General features: G+C 56.8%; 1 protein-coding gene across 2 annotated transcripts in view; it reads right to left on the reverse strand.

Annotated features, from left to right (window-relative positions):
* Positions 1–9,453: 9,453 nt before the first annotated feature.
* The window catches only part of ZNF423 (zinc finger protein 423), a 337,698-nt gene continuing 325,854 nt past the window's right edge, over positions 9,454–21,297 (reverse strand). For both annotated transcript variants that reach the window (XM_056137117.1, XM_056137118.1), the window contains one exon: positions 9,454–10,162. In XM_056137117.1, the coding sequence (XP_055993092.1) occupies positions 10,133–10,162 (30 nt within the window). In that variant the 3' untranslated portion in view covers positions 9,454–10,132. The remainder of the gene's footprint in view (positions 10,163–21,297) is intronic.

Consider the following 21,297-nt stretch of genomic DNA (forward strand, 5'->3'; position numbering starts at 1 on the left):
CAGTAAGGTACTGGGCTTTGACTACTGACCACAACAGGTCTCCCCTCTCCCCTGCTCACTTGACTCACCCCCACCCCAGTGCTGGGGCTCCCAAATCCAACAAATGCATGCCGAGCACTTAGAACTCAAGAGAGTGGTGTCCACGGCAGACCGGGAAGGAAACTGAGCCCCACATGGTCCCATCAGGTTCCCCAAAAGGCTAGGAAGGCGAGGCCAGTGTGAAACTCAATTTTTTTTCTTTATTATTGCCTATTTTATCTTTGGAAAATAAATTTAAATCTGTCTGCAGTTATACCAGTAGCAGTTATGAACAATTCTATTCATAGTATCAAGCAGCTTACCTCCATTTATTCTATAAGTGTTTACTGAGCATCTACTCTGTTCTAGGCATTGGGGATTCAGAAGGGACACAAATTCTGGCTCTAATTCTGGCCTCCTGGAGAGGCCCTTCTTCTATTCTCATCCTATCCTCACTATAGCCCCCCTAAAGCCACACAGTGACCCTACTACACCCACCCAAGTCCTGCCTCTAAATCCCCTCCTCCAGGCAGACCTCTGGGGTTCAAGACAAGAAAAGCAGCAGCAGCAAGGTGGTGGCTAGGAGGTTGTCTCTGGAGTGGAACATGAGCTGAAGACGGGCAGGGAAACCCCAGAGCTCTGTAGACAGCTGTGGCCCTGCATCTGAGAATTCTGGAGAGCTTGGGGGTTGAGGGACACTAGTTCACCCTCTGGAGAAGCCCTTGCAAGATTCCCAGGCAAGACCCCACCCTAGTCCTGGGCTGCCACCCTTTCCTCCCCCGAGACCTTGCATCAGTCAGGGCTGGTTTCTCAGACGACTCCCGCTTCCTCAGAGGTCTCAAGGTCCTGGCAGGGGGAGGAGACGCAGAGGGGACCGGTTTAGTGGGGGGAGTTGAGAGATAAGTCCTTTGCTAGAACCTCTCTAAGTTCAGTCTTCCTGGGCTTCGGGCTGGGTAGGGCTCGTGACTGGGCTTGGCGTTAAACTAGGAGCGGCCAGGGCAGGTGTAAATTATGCATAGCTATTTCTGGAAACTTCTCAGATTTCTCAAGAGAGAGAAATTAATTTGCCTGTTTGGGCAAATAACACCAATTTTTTCCCCTCTGCTTAAGGTCATTTTGTTGAAATAAAATTGATTAACGTTCTCTTTAAAGTTTAAGTAGAAACTGCTCAAACATACTTTTATGCACAGAAGCCCGGTTTGCGCCCTTCAGTAATTAATATCCGCGCGAGGAAGTTCAAGCTGGGCTCAGCCAGCGGCCCGCGGCGGCGCCTGGTGGGCGGGGCCTGATCCGGGAGACCCAATCAGCACTGGGCGCGGACGGGGAGGGCGGGGCCTGCGCTCGGCGCGTCCTAGGATGCTCCTGAGCCAGGTGTGTGCTGGTGCGAGGGGTCCCAGCCATCAGACGCGGCGCCAGCCACCACCGGATTCAGCTCCGGTGAACCAGTGATGAATATTAGGAGCCTTTGTTTCAGCTCTGGGGGGCTGAAGACAGGCCTCGAAAGCTCGGCCTGGCTGCCCGGGAGAGAATCGGAGCTCCAGCTTGTTCCTTAGCCTTGCCCAATCTTGCTTTCTCCTCTGCAAAGAGGGTCACGGTACCCACGTGAAAACGTTGTGACTCACCTGTGCGTACTGCAAAGAGTGTCGTGCACAGAGCTAGCGCTCAGATCATGTTGTTTATCTTCGCCTTTATTATATCTCAGGCCAGCCCCGCGGCAGCTTTATGAGGTAAGCACTGTGTTTTTTTTCCCCCTTCCCTTTTTGCCAGTGAAAACATGGAAGACTCAGAAGTGAAATCCCATACAGGGACGGGGTAGTCCAGCTGAGGCTTGAATCCGGATCCGACTAGTCCATGACTTGTTGCCCCTAGACTGCCTAAGCCCCCAGGCCTCCTGATTGTCATCTCTGCACATTCCTGCTCAGTTTCTGTACCCTCAGTAGAGGCTTATCCGGGTCTCATAGTGCAGAAATCTGGGGCCTTAACCCAGCCTCAGACTCCGGGGACAAGGGCATTGAATTGCCTCTGTGAGACACACCTGCCCCCCCCCCCCACCTCTCTTTGTCTCTCTCCATCCCACTCCCGTCTGCTCAGATGCTGCCGGAGCCCCTCATCCCTCCCAAGCGATGTGCCGAGGAGTTCCCTGGAGCTCCGGAGAGCCAGGCCATATGAATGCCAATGAAACCTTTATTGTGCTGTGCCTCTGCAGCACACAGGTAATCCGAGAAATAAATATTGTATCGGACCTCGCCATTTGGGGGAGGTATTTTGTTACTGAGTCATAACTGAGTGTGCCCTGACTGATACAGTCCCAGAAGAGGTAGATGCATATGAAAGTGTCTGGATGCCCGAGGGTAGAAAGAAGCCTCAGGCATGACCTACCGCAGAACCTTATTCTGGCTGTAGGGGTCACAACAGGAAGTCTGAAGCATGGCCAGGTCCAGACTGGGGTGAGATGAGTGAGCATTTCACCTTAGAGTGATCACCTTAGAGTGAGCTACTTGGCAGTAGCTCAGGGTAATATTTTAATGTGATACTTTTTTTGGGGGGGGGGTCAGACATGGCGGTGCACAGGGGTTACTCCTGGTTCTGCACTCAGGAATTACTCCTGGCGGTGTTCAGGGGACCATATGGGATGCTGGGAATGGAACCTGGGTCAGCCGTGTGCAAGGAAAACACCCTAATCACTGTGCTATCACTCCAGACCCCGTCCCCTTTTTTTAAGTGACTATTTTTTCTTTATTATTATTATTATTTTGCTTTTTGGGTTATATCTGGTGATGCACAGAGGTTACTCCTGGCTCACGCATCAGGAATCAGTCCTACCTGTGCTCAGGGGACCATATGGGATGCTGGGAATCAAACCTGGGTCAGCCGTGTACAAGGCAAATGCCCTACCCGCTGTGCTATGGCTCCAGCCCCATTAATGCAATACTTCTAAAAATGAAAATAAAATTTTAAAAAATCCCAAATGAACGAAAGAATAAAATTGTGCAGAAAGCCAGAAACTTGGGCTGCTTCTGCAGACTGACCTCATGTGGGTCTCTCCAACTCAGCCCCAGTTCTGGTAAACACTTTCAAAAATCAGTTAACCAGCTCACAGGCTGCCTATTTGACTTTGAAAACACACACACACACACACACATCACACTGAAATGCTGTTTATCTTAATTACTGAGCCTTTTCATCCCCCGTTACATTTAACACCCACGCTAAGTGCTTCACTTACCTCACCCTGGTCTCTACCCTGAAATTCATTTAGTGGGTGTAATGGGCCGAGTTGAAAGATTGGAGTTAACCAAGTATAAATGTAGGGAGTGGCATTCCCGGACAAGGACCCAGCATGGGCAAAGGTGTGGAGGAAGGGAGCAGTCAGGTCCTGTGGCAAACACGAAGCCCTTTGTTGATCAGGCCTTGTTAAGTGCCACTGGCGGGCTCTCCTCGCTGAAAGCAGGAGCGGGCGCCTGCTGAGGGTAATCCGTGGTCAGGCAAGACCGAAAGCCCAGTCCCAGCTCTAGAGACCAGGGCTCTGGGAACTGACTTTGGTGGGCATTAGCCACGCATTTGGGAACGCATCCTTGGAGGGCGCCTCTCTCTCTCTTCCAACCCCTCAAGTCTACGCTGGATCCTCTGTTGGTTCCCCAAGATGAGACCACAGAGGGCACCTGGGGCTAGGTTTTGTGGAGACAGGGGCCTTTAGCTTTGTGGTAGATTAGTGATACTAATGGCCCCAGTTCTTACCCCTCCTCGAATCTATAGCCCTCTGTTTCCTAGGGCTGGAGCGATAGCACAGCTGGTAGAGCGTTTGCCTTGCACACAGCTGACCTGGGTTCGATTCGTCCGTCCCTCTCGGAGAGTAGGGCAAGCTACCGAGAGTATCCCACCCTCATGGCAGAACCTGGCAAGCTCCCCGTGGCATATTCAATATGCCATAAACAGTAACAACAAGTCTCACAATGGAGTTGTTACTGGTGCCCGCTCGAGCAAATCGATGAACAATAGGAGGACAGTGCTACAGTGCTATTCTTAGTGGAACACCATGAGATACAGTTGTAGACTTACAAGTTTTTGTGCTTGGGTTTCAGTTATACAATGATCGAGTACCCATCCCACCACCAGTGCCCATTCTCCACCCCTACCAATCCCAGTATCCCTCCCACTCCCTCATCCCCCATCCCACCCTGCCTCTGTGGCAGGGCACTCCCTTTTATTCTCTCCTTTTGGGTGCTGTGGTTTGCAGAAGAGGCATTGGGTGGCAATCATGTTCGGTCTAGCACACCCAGCAGTGCTCGGGCTTCACTCCTGGCTCTGTGCTCAGGGATCACTTCTCGCAGGGCTCAGGGGACCAGAATGAGGTGCTGGGAATTGAATCTGGGTCAGCCACATGCAAGGAAGTGCTGGACCCGCTGTTCTATCTCTCTGCCCCCCTGACCCCAGCCAACCCTTTGTCATGGGGGTTTGTAGCTCTTCCAACCAGCAGGAGGAACATAGGTCCCTGTCTGTCCTTGAGTCTTAAGCTTGGCCTTCTGGTTTCCTTCAGCCATAGGGAAATTCTCTTCCCGTAGAGAAAGGAGCATGAAGAGCAGAGTTAGCCGGCCACAGTAATACCAGCTGAGGCCATCCGAGATGAGCCTGCAGCTGGACAGTGCAGACCAGGTCAGCCAGCCACAGCCAGCCCAGCCAGATGAGCCTAAAGCCAAGTGCTTCTGGGTCCAATAAACTCTCAGTGTGTCACTGAGGTTTATCTCTGCGTTTTCAGATGTTCTTAACTATCTTACATCTCTCGAGCCTTCTGAGTTTACTCTTCAACATTATGTATTTACATATTTTGATTTAGTCAAGAATTTTTCAATACAAAGGGAAAAAAATAATGGTTTGTGCAGGAAGGAGATTTATTTCTCAAGCCTAAGAAATCTGTTGGTTAGCAGGATAGAGTATCATTGGGCACAGAGTCTTGGATATTAAACCCATGTAGAGTATCCACTCCTAGGCTAATTTATGGCTCAACATAGCTGATGGAGTTCCAGCTATTGCATCTACATTCCAGCCATTCAGAAGTGGGAAGGATAAGCTCATTTTTTTTCTCTTGAAGGATAATTGTTAGAATTTGCACAAACAAACTCTCTATATCTCATTGGCAGAATCAGTATGGTCACCAGATAGTAATAATACGTCCATAGGAAAAGTGCTGAGATAAAAATAAAATTAATTTATTAAAGAAATGGAGCCAACAGTCTTTCTTACACACCATGGTTATGATTACCATTCCGTCTTTCTTACACAGTACAACATCACGGTCAGGATTCTTAAGCGATGGATTTGGTCTTAACCAGATGGCCACAGAGGTCAGTCAGGTAGGCAGAGTGAGAAGGCTATTGTATTCAGCTGAGTGACCTCGGAGAAGATGCTGAATTCTGGGCTTCTTTGGAACCATCTAAGATCAAAACCCAGTACAGCCAGAGATCCCACGGATGCTCTTCCATTCGGAGTCTTTCAGTGCTAAGACCTGTGCATCCTTCAAAAGTCAGATCAAAAAGGATTAAAGACCTCAACATAAGACTGAAACCCATAAGGTACACTGAAGACAAGGTCAGCAAAACCCTCTACGACATAGAACCTAAAGGAATCTTCAAAGATGACATGCCACTGACCAACCATTTGGAAACAGATAAACAAATGGGACTATCTTAAACTAAGAAGTTTCTGTACCTCAAAACCTACAATAACCAGAATACAGAGACAGTCTACAGAATGGGAGAGGATATTCATCCAATACCCATCTGATAAGGGGTTGATATCAAGGACATACAAGGCACTGGTTGAACTGTACAAAAAGAACACATCCAACCCTATTAGAAAATGGGGCGATGAAATTAATAGACACTTTCTCAAAGAAGAAATCTGAATGGCCAAAAGGCACATGAAAACATGCTCTTCATCACTAATCATCAGGGAGATGCAGATCAAAACAACAATGAGATATCAGCTCACACCACAGAGACTGGCCCATATCCAAAAGAACAAAAGCAACTGATGTTGGCGCAGATGTGGGTAGAAAGAGACTCTCCTTCACTGCTGGTGGGAATGCTGACTTGTTCAGCCCTTTAGGAAAACAGTATGGATGCTTCTCAAAAAATTAGAAATTGAGCTCCCATTTGACCCTTCAATACCACTCCTGCCTGGTAATATATCCTGGAGAGGCAAAAAAGTATAGTCGAAATGACATTTGCACTTATATATTCATTGCAGCACTGTTTACAATAGCCAGAATCTGGAAAAAACCCAAGTGCCCGAGAACAGATGACTGGTTGGAGAAACTTTGGTACATCTATACAGTGGAATACTATGCAGCTGTTAGAAAAGATGAAATCATGAAATTTGCATATAAGTGTATCGACATGGAAAGTATCATGTTAAGTGAAATGAATCAGAAAGAGAGGGAGATACATAGAAAGATTGCACTCATCTGGGGGATATAAAGTGACAGAAAGGGAGACTAACACCCAAGCATAGGAGAGATAAGCACCAGGAGGTTTGCTCCATGGCTTGGAAGCCAGCCTCACTTGCTGGGGGAAAAGGCAGTTCAGATATATAAGGGGCCACCAAGTAAAGGGTGCTAGGAGGGCCCGCTTGGGATGGGATGTGTGTTCTGAAAGTAGACTATAGACCGAACACTATGACCACTCAATACCTCTATTGCAAACCACAACACCCAAAATGAGAGAGAGAGCAAAAGGGTATGCCCTGCCACAGAAGTGGGGTGGGGTGGGGGGAGGCGCACTGGGACCATTGGTGGTGGAGAATGGGCACTGGTGGAGAGATGAGCACTGAGCATTGTAAGACTGAAATGTAGTACCCATCCCTCTACCAGTGCCCATTCTCTACCACCAATGATCCCAGTGCGCCTCCTAACCCTAACCCTAACCCCACCTCATCCCCCCCACCCTGCCCCTGTGCGTCCTTAAGGTCTGCACATGTCAGCAAGCCCTCCCCCGCCCCTTCCCTCCCCCCCCCACACCCACGGGCTCTCATTCATGCAGCCTCTCCCCCCACGCTCATGGGCGCTGAGGCTTTAGTGGGCCAGGCTTGCTGACACACAGTGTTGAAGGCTGCCCAGTGCCTGAGCTGTGGCAGGACAGACGCCGCATCCCACTCACTGGAGCGGCCTGGTAAGTGCCTCCTGGATGGAAGGCCGAATGCACTGACGTTTTGGAAGAGACGGAAGGCGGCTGCTCGACAGGCCAGAGTTTAGGAGTGGGCTCTGGACCATGAGGAGGATGTGGAGAGTCTTCCCGTGGCAGCTTCTGGGGGAGGACAGGACCCTCTTCTGCCTGCCTTCCGGAGCCCACGGGCATGGCAGCTGTCTCTGGCCAAGTGGGGGCCTGGTCCAACTCTCAGCCTGGCCAAGTCCCCGGAAACAGACAAACGATACCTGTGAGCTCAGCCAGGCCTCCTGTCACCTCGTCACTCCCCACTGCCCTCGCCTGTGCCAGGCTCCAAACCAGCCCCCACTCTCCCACCCCCAAGTCCTTCTGGGCCTTTCTCTGCATTCAGCCCTGGGCAGCAGCCAGGCCCCTGAGCCTGCCCTAGTGACCGCGGCCCTTAGCATTAAGGTAAAGTGGTTCCTCTCTAGCACCAAGTCTGAGGTTGCAGGGAGGAGGTGGGGGGGGGGGGCAGATTGCTTCAAGGCGCTCTCCACATGCCAGTCTGCCTGATTGTGACACTGGGTGTCCAAGTGAGGGCTCCCATGAGCCCCCACTCCTACACAAAGTCACAAGGGTCCATAAGCGGAAGTGGCCAGCGAGGAGGGGGGGGAGGCAGAGGCAGGCAGAGAACAATGGGGCCGGGCCGAGGGGGGAGTCAGTGGGGTTCCCTGGCTGCCTTGTCATCGCCATAAACCTCATTACCTCGCGGTCCCCTAGGCCGCCGCTCTCCTTACCCACGGCATCCGCCGGCTTTGCTGCTGATTCCCACACGGCGTGAAAAGCTCTTAAACCCCCCGCTGTATTTTTAATGGGGGCAGTGACTAATTTAGCCCTACGCCACCAACCGTCAAATCAAATCTGCTATTGGTACTTACTGGAGGACTCACCTGGGCTCCGTGGGGTTCGGGATGAATCCGGAGCTGGAGAGGGACCCCAAGCGGAGGTCTGGCCGGCCGGGAGACGTGGGCACCCCTCTAGGCTCAGCCCTGTCTGAAGAGCAGGCAGGCCTGCCTGCGGCACACGAGTCTCACCAGCCGTAGCCCGAGAGCACCAGGCTTTAGGGGGCGCTGGTGCGTAATACCCGTGTCTCCCTCTAAAACGCACACGTCTTCAGGGGCCCAAGTCTAGAATCATCGGGACGATGCGCCAGCCTTGCTCCGGCCAAAGCTGGCACTGATCCGCAGGTGCAAAGCACCTCTGCAGAAGCCAAAGCCATCCCTTTGCGGACGGGATGGGACAGGCAAGGAGGGGAATGTCTGACTAGCTTCCAGCCACCTCTCGGCCAGAGACGGAGCCCGAGATGCCGACTGGACCCTGTTCCCTGAAGTCCGGTCACTCTCATGCCACCCTGTGACTTGGTGGTACTTGAGAATTCAGCATAATTGCCTTCCTGTCTCATGGGCCCCGAGGGGAATACCCAGTTCTCCCGCCCCTCAGGGAAGGTGAGCAAGGAAGGGCTTCCCTGGGCAGTTCAGGGGTGGGGTAGGACACCTTAGGAGGAAACTGAGGCTCCAGTCTGAGACGGGTGGACTCTGGGGCATCAGGAGGACCAGAAGGAGAAGCAAAGTTATGGAAGGCTCACGCCGCGGCAGGCACAACCTCAGCATCTCTGTGCCAGGAGCCTGACAGTGGGGCCCCTCCCTCCCTGCCCCTTTTGGGGTGGCCCTGGCTGTGGGTCTCACCATGCCACTGACGTGAAGGGGCCTCACATCCCACTGTGAAAGGGCCTGACATCTCCCTATGATAGGGTCTCATGTGCCCCTGATGTGACGGGGTCTCATGTCTCCCTGATGTGACGGGGCTTCAGGCCCCCGTGACATGATGGGGTCTCACGTTCCCCTGATGTGATTGACTGGGCCCCATGGACCGTCCTAGGAGGGGTAACTCTGTGCTGCCCACTTTGGGCACTGAGGAGCATCCCTGAGGAGGAGAGCAAGGGAGTGAGTGTGCAAGCCCGCCTGCCCCCAAGCCTCAGTTTCTCCATCCACACATGAGACAATCGGAATGTTTCCTCTTGAAGGGGTCCCACTGGCTCCCCATCGTGCACTGCCAAGGCCTCCAGGCTGGATGGGCGTGTGTGCGGGGGTTTACTGCTCTCCCGTCCCCAGGCATGCTGGCTCTGCGGAGTGTGTGTGAGCCTCAGGGCCTCCCCCCGCCGCCCCCCCCCCCCGGGGTGGTGAAAGCCCCCCACAGCTCTGGGCAGGGGGGAGGAGAGAAGCAGGCAGCCGGGGGCTAATCGCATGGATTCCCTTTATTGAACTGTACTAGTAACTGCAGTCAGATTAAGTCACATTTAAAAGCAGACCATCCAGTTGCACTGAAACCGATTATATTCATTACATAGTTTTAATCACTGTCCGGTGAACTGGCAAATCCAATCAAAGCATTAGTCTTTAATTAAAAAATTAAAAGGAAATATTCAGACAATAGCCAAGCAATCACATCACAATGCACAATTACCTAGAATTGCAATTAAAAAGTAGTTAACCAAAGGGGGAAGAGGAGGGGCGGGAGGAAAACAAGAAAGAAAAAAAAAAAAAGAAGAAGCAAAGGAAAAAAAAATCACACTAATCCATTTTTTTTAAAAACTATCAATATAATACATGAAGGAACAAAGGACAATAGCCTCAAAAGCAGGTTCTCTAACTCTAGAAATGTAGTCTGCGGCGGAAACTCTAAAAAGCACACTAGCGGTAGCAGGACAATAAAAAATACTGAGCATGGAATACTTTTAATCTCTGCCATTAATATTCATTTCCAGCTGCTTATAATAGCAGCGCCTCATGGCCAAATCATTAGAGTTTTACATCTGGGTTGCAAATGACACTTTGATTGGATGTAATGTTCAAATGGCCCTCCCCACGGCGTCTCCGGCAAGCCTTCTGCGGAGAGCTGTCCTGGCGCGCGCTCCCTCACTGTGCGTGCTGGCTCATCGTGTGGTTCTGCAAAGGCGAAGAAAGGAGACACGCATGAGGGCAGAAGAATGGGGGAGCAGGCCCGGCCCCTCCCCCGCCGCCGCCCAGAGCCCCGGAAAAGCGGCTCGATTAGAAAACAAAATGCGACATCGGAGAAAAGTGCTCCGGGGACGCAGCTGCCAAGACGCCGCGACGTTGGCATGGGGCTTGGGGAACCGACTCCCGTGGCTGCCAACCTGGGCTTCCTACACATTGCTTTTCTTTTTTTTCTTTTTTAGACCATTCCGGTCTTGCCACGGGCACTGGCTTAGAAGGAGGCGGGGGTGGTGGTGGTGGTGGTGTGGGGGGTGGGGGGTGGGGGATGGTGGGGGTGAGAGTGGGAAACAGTCTTGTCCGCCTCCCTCTTGCTCTAATGATGGGGAGGAAATTATATCTGATCGCCTGCAGGTTCCCCGATCTCCCTCTCGGTCCTTCCCTGGAGCTGCTCCGAGCCTAGTGGAGGGAGACAGCAGATGTGCCACGCGCTTCTCCGGCCAAGAAGTGCCGGCGTGGCACAGACGTGCTGAGGCCGTGGGCGGCGTGGAGCAGGGGAGGGTCACCCGGCAGGGAGGGTGCAGGCGGGCGAGGCGCCTGCCAGGCCGCCGGTGACAGCGCTGGGGCCAGAATGTCACCATGGGGTTGGGCCGAGCACCACTGGGGGAGCCAGGGGCCCAGGAGGGTGAGAGTCTCTGGCCAAGAGCACCCCTCTGGACCCAGCCAGCCCAGGCAGGCGGGCTGTGTGGATCTGCCATCCCAGGAGCCAGCAGCCTGCGGCCGGGGGTGGGACTTGGCTTCTCAGAGCCTCCAGTCTTTTTGTTTCTTTTCCGTGGTCTGTGCTCCAAATCCAGACCAATCTATTCCGAGCCTGGGGCTCTGTCCAACCGCAGGACAACTGGAGAAAGGCAGGCAGATCCATCGCGGGGCAGGGCAGCCCTACTTGGGGGTGGGGATGGTTGGGGTGGGGGCAGTACAGGCGCCTCCACACAAGGAGGGCAGGTTCTTGGGGATGCATCAGCCTCTGCACAGCAGGGCACGGAGCATGGCAACAACGCTGGACTTGGGGCCCGGGAGCCGCGGCCTGCAGCTCTGCCGATGACCACCAGGGGTCAGACGTGGCGCCGGAGGATGCCAGCCTCTCTGCTGGGGGCCGGGGGCGGCCAGGGCCTGGGATGGCAGTCCCTTCCAACTGTGGGCACCGCCGCTGCATGGAAATGTCCCCCGGCCCTCCAGCAGGCTCCAGGCCGGGGAGAGGGAGCCCTGCACACAAAGCAAATGCCCAGCGGCCTCCGTGGCCCCCCTCCGTCCTCGGGCTGTGCGCTGTGGTGGGCACATCTCTGTGGTTCCCGACAGCAGTCTTACAAAGGAGGGCTCTGGGGCTGGCCTCGTCACTCAGTGCCGACACAGGCGGGTCCCAGTCAGCGAACAGGCCCCGGAGAGTCAGAAGCTGGGGAGAGAGGGGCTTCTTCGCAGTCTGAGCCCCATTGATCCCCCGCCTCCAGGTCGCGGGCACCCTGCTGTACCTATAGCCTGGTGCCTCTCAGGAGGTGCCACGGACCCAGAGGCGCAAGGCCGCTTCTGAGGACTCCCAGAGAGGGGATGCAGCCGTTTCCATGGGAACAGCCTCCCCAGCCACGCACCTTGCTCTGCCCGCGTGCCCAGACAGACAGGCAGCTGGACCCCAGGGCGCAAGCCCACCCCCCTCAAACCAGCCCAGAAGCATGCTTCCTCCCTCTTCCCCCCACCCTACCCTCCCGGGGCATGCGGGCCCTCCAATTTCCATGCCCCTCTGAGCTGAAGGCCAGCCTCCTCTGTCGGACAGCAGGAGCCAGTTCCTCTTGGCCCATGCACTGACGCCCTGTGGTCACTAGTGGAGAAGAACACTGTGCCCGGCCTGGGTGGGGGGCGCAGGGGCAGGAGGAGGCCGGGGCGTGAACAAGTACAGCATTTCTCCTGGGCTCAGATTACGGCTCTCGGAGCCGGGCACAAAGTGGACACTGAATACTTTTTTTGGGGGGGCGGGGGTCACATCCGGGGATGCTCAGGGGATACTCCTGGCTCTGCGCTCAGGAATTACACTTGGTGGTGCTTGGGGCACACTACGGAATGCTGGGAGTCGAACCTCGGTCAGCCACGTGCAAGGCAAACGCCCTAGCCGCTGTTCTATTGCTCCAGCCCTGAATAAATATTTTTGGTGAATCCGTGGAAGGGTGACCAAATGAACAGCACGTGGGTAGGATTTGTGGAAAGGGGAGAGGGCAGTGCAGGCGGAAGGGACTGCACGGGTTGAGGGACAGATGAGCCGGGCATCGTCAGGCACCACTGGGGTGGCCACAGCAGAGGCCAAAAGAAGTGCCGGACGCACCTGAAGGTGGACAGGGCTCTAGAGGCAGCAAATACCATGATGTTCAATCTCCCCCTACCCTCAAGGGCGTCCCTCCAGCCCCACTGGAGGCAGCGACCAGCACCCATGCCCGCTGGTTAGGACAGAGAGAGATGGAGCCTGCGTTTTCGGGCAAGCTGGAGGGGGCTGAGGGCTCCCGGGAAGCTCTGTAGCAGCAGGGTCTTTGGTCTTAGGTCAGATTCCGGAAAGAACTTTCAGAGGCTGAGCCAGAAGGCGAAGCTCCTCCCTGCCCCCAAATCTGCAGGGACCACCCCAAGACCACTCGGCACATGGAAACGTGGGGACCCGATGCCCGAGGGGGCGGACACCAGGATTCACTCAGCCCTGCCGGGTGGGTCCAAGAGGGGAGGGGAGACTCAGCGTGGGATGTGGATGCACGAACGTTTGTCCCAAAGGTACAGCGGACTCAGGCCAGCATGTGCGTGTACGGGAGCGCGCGAGAGAGCGTGCATGCGTGTGTGCGTGCATGCGTGTATCTGTGCGTGCGTGTATGTGTATATGTGTGTATGCGTGCATGCATGCGTATATGTGTGCGTGCGTGCATGTGTGTATGTGCGCATGTGTGCATGTGTGCGTACGTGTGTGAGTGCATACGTGTATATGCGCGCGTGTGTATGCATATATGTGTGCGTGCGTGCATGCGTGCGTGTATATGTGTGTATGCGTATATGTGCATGTGTACATGCATGCGTGCATGCATGTATGTGCGCATGCGTGCATGTATATACATGCATGTGTGTGCGTGCGTGTGCGTGTGTGTGTGTGCGCGCGCGTGTTCGGGGAGGGGGTACTAAGGAGCCAGGTGCTCGGCGGGGATGACGTCATCCCTCCAGCCTCTAGAAGGGCAGGGAGGAGGGCAGGGGCGGCACTGACTCGCGTACCCCCTCCCACACCTGTGTGGGAGCCCTCGGGCGGAGCCCCCGCCGGCCGGCACAGCCCCAGGAGCCTGACCCCCGTGGCTCCTCCCGGGCCTGGGCCGTGGCGGGGGCGGGCGCTCGTCAAGCTGCCTCCAGGCTCCTCGCTGCCCCATGCGCCACTCACAAGGGCATTTGCCTTAATGTCTATTTCTCTGCTTATGCCTGTGCTATATTTAGCCCCTTCGGAGGAGGAAGAAAATCGTTTTTTAAAGACGCTGCCGACCCCGCAGCTGAATGCTTCTCGGCGCCACCCGGGCCAGGGCGGGGGCCGGGAGGCCCGGAAGGCGCCAAGAGGGGCGGCCTGGAGCCACACTGGGTCGCTGCCTGCCAGGGAGACGCAGGTGTGCGCCGGAGGCAGGTGAGAAAAATAAAACGGGATGGCGGGGAGGGGCGGGGGAGAGCGGCACGGGATTCCGGCCGAGAGCCATCCGGCTGGCGAGCTCTGTCACTGGGCCATCTGCCCAGGGGACATGGCACGGAGGGGCCGGTGGGGGGACGCAGAGTCCCCGCACCCGAGCACAGTGGCCCCTGGCACTGCCAGGTCCTGGCTCCACTGAAGGCGGGGCCTCTCCCCACGGAGGGGTGCGTGTGTCCCTCCTGGTTTCGCCAGCCCCAGCAGGCATCTCTGTGCCCCCCACGTATACCTGAATGCACCTGAGCGCCCCCATCTACCGCTGGTTCCTGCAGCATACCTGTGTACATCCCCCCCCCCCGCCCACACACACAGCCCTGCAGGTGAGTGTCCAGCCTAGTCTACACCCCAGGTCCCCTCTCCAGGCTTTGGCTCCATTTTCTGTCCCATAGCCTCGAGTGACACGTGCCCACGAGTCGATGGCTCTCCCTTAGACCCGACGTTTCCTGGGTTGGAATTTCTCAGCCAGATCAGGAGATCCCGTGGGCCCCCAGGACACTGCAAAGGGCCCCAAGTGAAGATTGTGTTAATGGGGGCCACACCTAGATGCTAGCAGGAGGGAGGGGCTGTGTCTTGGCCAGGGGCCCCGGGAGTGGAGTGGTCTGGGGCTCTGGGGGTCTTAACGGAGTCTGCTGGGCTGCTCCCTGGTGCCTCTTCCTGCAGGGCCAGGAGCAGGGGGGTCTAATGCAGGCCGCACCCCTCCTCCAAACCCACCACAGCCTAGTGCTCACAATCCACTGCATCCCCTCCCCACAGGAGCAAGGGGGCAACCCAAGTGTGTGTGCACGTGAATGGGTGGGGTGAATGTGTGTGAGCGTTGTGTGAGTATTAGGTGTGTATGTTGGGGTGTATATATGTGAGGGGGTGTGTGCGTGAGTTGTGTGTGTGGAGTTTGGTGGATGGGTGTATGTATGCGTGTGTGCGTGCACGGTGGTGTGCCGGGTAGTGTGTGGTGGTTGCGTGTGCAGTGGCATGGGTATGGGGGTTAGTGTGAGGTGTGGGGGGAGAGTGTGGTGTATGTGTGCAGTAGGGGTAGTGTGTGGTGGTGCATGAGGTGGTGTTGTGTGTGTGCACGTGCAGTGGTGGGGCTGGGGGTAGTGTGTGGTGGTGCACGAGGGTGGGTTGTGTGTATGTGGTGGTGGCAGTGTGGTGGTGGTGTGTGTGGAGGTAGTGTGTGGTAGTGCGTGAAGTGGCGTTGTGGGGGTTGTGTGTGTGCAGTGGTGGGGTGGGAGGTGGTGTGTGGTGTGAATGTGTGAATGTGGTGGTGTGAGTGTGTGGTATGTGTGGTGGTGTGCAGAGGCTGTATGGGGAGGGAGGGGGTGAGCGTGGTTTCTCCACGGCGCTCGGAGTCCCTGCATCTGCTCAGCACTGGGCAGAGATGGGGAGTCCCAGTTCCCCGTGACCTGGGGCTCAGAGAAGGAAGCTGGCTGCCTGTGGTTCTGGAGGAAGGCCACCGAGTGTGAAACACACACACACACACACACACACACGTCACACAGGTTATACACACATGCCTGCCTGCACTCCCACACAAGCGCCCACGTACAGTGACTCACACACACATCACACACATATTCCCATGCGCACACATTCCCATATATACCACACCCGTGCGCGTGCATTCACTCCCACACACACCACACACACCACACATGCCCACGTGCACACACCCACTGGTACGCGACCCATACACTCATGCACGGTTGCACACATGCATCCACTCATAGTGCTCCCACACACACACTATACACATGCCCACATGCTCACATGCACAAGCACTCACACTATAAACACACACTTGTACATGCACCACACTCCCATACATGTCCACACTTGCTCACACCCACTCACAACGTCGTGTGCACCTACTATACACACACTTGTACACGCACCACTCACTCATGCACACTTGCTCACAAACACCCACTCAATGCTTGCGCGCACGCTCTAAACGCACATGGACACGCACCCACTCACACTCACCGCCACGACCCTCCACAGGCACAGCTCTCTGGAGGAGAGAGGAGAGAAGCAGCAGAAGGTAGCGGTGTGGAAATGTGAAGAGCAAAGCTGGCAAAGCCCCTTGAGCCGGCGGCACGCCAGCCCACCCTCAGAGGAACCTTCTCCAGCCATCATCACCCTATTTCACAGATGAGAAAACCGAGGCAGAGCCTTGTGGGAGGTCCTGCGGCTGGGCCAGGCTCCGGGCCGCCCCCTGCAGCCCGTGTGGAGCACGCGCTTCACGGCGGCGCTGTGCAGCCTGGGAGATGTGAAAAGTGCAGCATATGTTGGGGAACAATGAATAATTCAGGTTGGCAGAAGCGCCGGGTATGCGCCGTGGAGACCAGCCTGGAAAGGAAGGCGGGGGTCTTATTGATGAGGCGCCGAGACGCCAGACGAGGCAGCTTGCCCTTAAATCTGGGCCGTGGGGAGCCATCGAAGGTATGTGCGCTCTGGAGTGACACGGGAGGCGAGGGAGAGGGAGACGCTCACACCTCGGCTGGCCGCAGGAGGCGCACCGGCAGGGCCTGCGCCCTCGCCTGCTCGGCGTCCTTCCGTCCCCCAGACCCTCCTCTCGGCACTCGCGGTCCCCGCTTCCCCGTGGGGGCGGCGCCGGCTCCACTTGCCGCTCGGCTGCGGTGCACCTGGGCGGCCCCTCTCTGTGAGTGAGCACTTATTTTTAGAAGCGTTTGACAATCGTCCAAGGGTCTAAGACGAACAGATGGCCTGTCTTAAAGGCTCGTATGTTCGCTAGTTTGCACTTCTGACAAACGGTAAGCGCACTCGAGAGCACGCCGTAAACAGCGCTGAATGAATACTCAGAACGCAATTTAGCTAATGCACGTCATTAAAATTAGGAGTGAGTGATGGCCAGGGTTCCCCCGGACCGCCTGCCGCTGCTGTGGCCACTCCCCGGGGGTGGCGGGGGGGTGAGGGTGGGGGTGGGGACAGCCGAGGCTGTAGCTGCACCTCCACACCCCCGCCCAGGGCACCCCATTACAAATACACATGACAGGGAGCAAGTGGCAGGGGTGGGGATGCCCTAACCCAGGGTCAGGGTCCTGGGGTAGTCCTGCTGCGGGGGGGTGGGACAAAGCCCCTTCTGAGCATGGAGGGCCTTGGGGGGACCCTCTGGGTCTGCATCCCTGGCTGGCAGGCAGGCAGGCAGGCAGGCAGGCAGGCAGGCGAGCGGGTGGGTGGAGCTTTCTGCCATGGCCAGCAGCCCCAGGAAGCATGCAAGCAAGTCTGGTGGGCGGCTTTGACCTCGAGGGAGGAGTGAGGCTGGTTTTGGGGGGGATCAGTTGACTGTGTCCGGGCAGAACCAAGTGTAGGAGCAGAATCCAGGACCCAAGAGTCCCCGGTAGGTCTAGGCGGTTGCAGTTTGTGACCTCCCCGACCCACTCCTCCCTCCTCAGGGATCTCTCCCAAAGGCCTCTCCTCCCCTCCTCTCCCTCCTCCTCCTTCTCTGCTCCCCCAGGGAGGTCAACAACCCCCCCCCCCAAAAAAAATCCACTCTGCCAGTAGCACCCCTGACACAAAAGCCCAACACAGGAGGCCCAGCAGGAGAAAACATTGCTTGGAAAAAATAGGAGAAAGCCCGTCCTCCTGCTCACCCCCCCAGGGCTGGCTCCCCACGGCTGCGCCTGGGGGCGTCCCGGGAGAGCCAGAGAGCCGCAGGGAGCAGGAGCCTCCATCAGGATCCCGACCCGTAAACAGGCCCTGCTCAGAGTGCGCCCAGCAGAGCACGGCAGCCACAAACAGCCGCGGGAGGGACGGGGCGGACTCAGCTTCCCCCCCCCCCCACGCCCTCACAGCCTGCCTGAGCCGCCTGGGTGCCAGCCGGGTGAGGAGAGGCAAGGGGTGGGGGGCAGGCCCCTGCTCCCCCAGGGGAAAGGCCTTTCCAGGGCTGCTTGCAGGCTGGCACCCCCCACCCCCCCACACACAACCCGAGCCCCAGCTGGGAATCTGCCTCGGCGACTGGTCCCTTCTCCCTGGGAGGGAACGCCTGGCGGCTGGGCCCCAGGGGACGGGGGTGTCTGCCAGGCTGGGAGCGAAGGACCCAGAAGACAGTCTCGTGGCAAGTATCCCAGGCGGCCCCCCGCTCTCTGCTGTGCACTCTGGCCCCACTGAGTGCATGTGTGTGTGCATGTGTGTGCATGTGTGTGTGTGTGTGTGTGTGTGTGTGTGTGTGTGTATGTGGAGTGGGGGGCGACCACACTGGTTCCCCACCACGAGGTTGGATCCAGCCTAATGCCATCAGCACTAACTAAACCAGGGGCTGGGGGACCAGTTGGTCTCACGGAGGCATGAGTCATGCAGGGCCCAGTGCCAGGGGTGTGGATGGGGAACAGGGGCGCTGAGCTCACCGTGGACACGAGGGGCAGGAAGAGCTGCCCTGGCGCTGGCACCAGACCCCTGCAGCCAGCAGAACACAGCCAAGCTCAGGGCCAGTGTGGGGGGGGGGGGGGCAGGGCAGAGCCCTCCCCCCCCCCCCCCACTGCAAGGTACAACCCGGGGCAGAGGGTCCTCTGGACTCATCGTTACCCTCTCGGGCACCCCGGAGACGGAGCTGCTTCAAGCAGACAAACACAACGTGCCCCCATTGTACTCTGAGGCCACCAGCAGTTCCTGGACTGTCCGAGACCCCAGGGGTGGCATGGCCCCCTCTGGGAACCACTGATCTGGATATCCACACGGTGCCCCTTGCTTTGGGGTCTGTGCCAGATGTCGGGCAATGCCACCCTGGGGCAGGTGAGGCTGACCTGGGCTGTGGGCCGGGGCAGGGCAGGTGGCACTCAGGGTCCCCGCCCAGAGAGCTACGGGTGCTGGCAGGACACCGTTCCACAAGGGGATGGCAGAGGTGATGCCCACTGGGTCACACCACAATCAGGTCCCAGGACTGCTGGCACTGCCTGCCCACACGGCCAGTGTCTCCCCCCCGCCCACCCCCACATTGACAAGCAAGCTCAGCCCCAGTCATGCAGGGCTTCAGCAGCTGCCCCAGGGAGGGGCCGGGGAGCCATTTCTCCCCCGTCCTGCTCTCTGCACCCTCCTTCCGTCCCAGCTCAGAGCTACCCCCTTACTGCCTGACAGCCCCTCACAGAGGAGAGGACAGAGAGGGACACCGCGGAGGGCAGGAGACACGCTGTCATCCAGCAACTCTGAGCTTCCCACAGAGGCCTTTGCGCCCGTCCACCCCCCACAGCCCACGGACACTCATGTCCCATCCTCACAGAAAAGTGCACTCCATAGACGCCCACCCACACATCAACTCCAGATACCCACAGTCACACATACATACACGCACACACAGATACCTTACAGTTCCACATACATACAAACACGCACACACATGGATACCTCACAGTCCCACGTACATACAAACACGCACACACAGATAACTCACAGTCCCACATACATACATGCACACACCCCACAGTCCCACATAATTACATACACACAGATGAATACCTCACAGTCTCACATACAAACATGCACACAGATGGATACACCACAGTTCCCATGTACATACATACACACATGGATACTTCACAGTTCCACGTACATACAAACACGCACACAGCTACCTCACAGTCTCACATACGCACAAACATGCATGCACATGGCTACCTCACAGTCCCACATACATAGAAACACATACACAGATACCCCACAGTCCCACATACATACACGCACACACCCCACAGCCCCACGTACATACATACATGGACACCCCACAGTCCCATATGCACAAACATACATACGTGTGGTTACCCCACAATTTCATATACACATGCAAAAAAAACCTGTGGATAGCCCACAATCCCATACACGCGGATACCACAGACACACTCATGGATCCCAACCATCCTGCGTGCACTCATACACGCACACACGGACGCCCATCCCACTTGTGTATCACCGAGCACCACGGACCCTCTCCCGGACACCATGCAGATGCCTGTACACACAGCCATCCATATGCTGGCATGGGGGGTTTTCTGGCCAGGCGCTCCCCAGCCAGGCGCTCCCCAGCCTGCCTGATAACCCTCTGCCTGCACCCTCTGCTCGCCCCATTGCAGGGAATCTGAGGCTCCCCAGGGGGCGGGGAGCTGAGAAGCACAGCGCCTCGTGGAGTGTACCCGGCCACACGTAGGAGAAATGAGCTGGGCTGACCTGAATGTGGCCCCCAGCCTCGGCCACGTTCCTCAGCCCCCCAGATGATGCCAAGTTCTTGCCAGACCCACCGGTCACAGCAGCCACCTCCAGCACTCTCAGGTCTCCTTGGCGATTCCCCATCCGACTTCTAGTCCCCAGAAATGCCAGTCCAGGCACCCTTTCTGCAGGTCCCCCAGCTCACACTGGCCATCTCCTGCCCTGATGGATCTTCTAGTCTGTCCACATGCCCAGCCTCAACTGTGACAGGCCAACTCTGGGCTCTCTCCCGCGCCCCGGGCCCCTGTCCTGCCCAGGAATGTCTCACTTTTCCTAAAAGCAGAGGGTCCGGGGTGTAGGAGATAGCAAGCCCCAGCACCACAGGCCCTGCATGGCCATGTGTCCTCGGCCCAAATACGGGCCTGCCCAGCCCCACTAGCCGTGCAGTGCCGAGAGTGGTTCCCGGGTGCTTTCCCCGGACCCTTTGCTCCTCACGGAGAGGTAGAGTGTCCTCTAAAGGCAGGTTCCGTGCAAGGAGCCGGGCCTGCAACTGCCCATCCCTGCTTCCCGGGAGGCCCAGCCATCGACACAGATTGTAGAATGTGGCAGCCCAGGCTGGGGACAACCCGCCAGGTGTCTGCGTTCCAGACTTGCAGGAGAAGAGCTCTGCCCTTCGTGTGTCATTGCAAACCAACACTGCGCTGAGTCCCTCCCCAGAGCAGATGACAGGTCAAGCGTGACATCCTAAAGTCCAAGTCACACGGCAGTCAGTGGTCAGACTCAGGCCCCAGGCCACCCCGTCCCGACCCGTCTGTCCTCCAGCCTGGCCAGCTGCATGAACGAAGCCCAGACCACACAGGGTGACCGTCCACGGCGGAGACGGCTGCCCCACAGGGGAGCGGTACCACGTGCTCTGACTACTCATGCTTGAGTGTTTTACGGTGTGTGTGTGTGTGTGTGTGTGTGTGTGTGTGTGTGTGTGTCCAGCAGCTGACCCAGGTTCAGTCCCCGGGCCTGCACGGGGACGGTACCACGTGCTCTGACTACTCATGCTTGAGTGTTTCACGGGTCTGGTGTGTGTGTGTGTGTGTGTGTGTGTGTGTGTGTGTGTGTGTATGTGTCTGTTCAGCAGCTTACCCAGGTTCAATCCCCGGCGACACATATGGTCCCTGAGCACCGAGCCAGGAATAAGCCCTGAGTACAGCCAGGTGCGGCCTCAAAAAACCAAATCAAAATA

The sequence above is a fragment of the Sorex fumeus genome, unplaced genomic scaffold (genome assembly GCF_029834395.1).
Source record: "Sorex fumeus unplaced genomic scaffold, SorFum_2.1 ptg000122l, whole genome shotgun sequence".
In the NCBI taxonomy this organism is placed as follows: Eukaryota; Metazoa; Chordata; class Mammalia; order Eulipotyphla; family Soricidae; genus Sorex; species Sorex fumeus.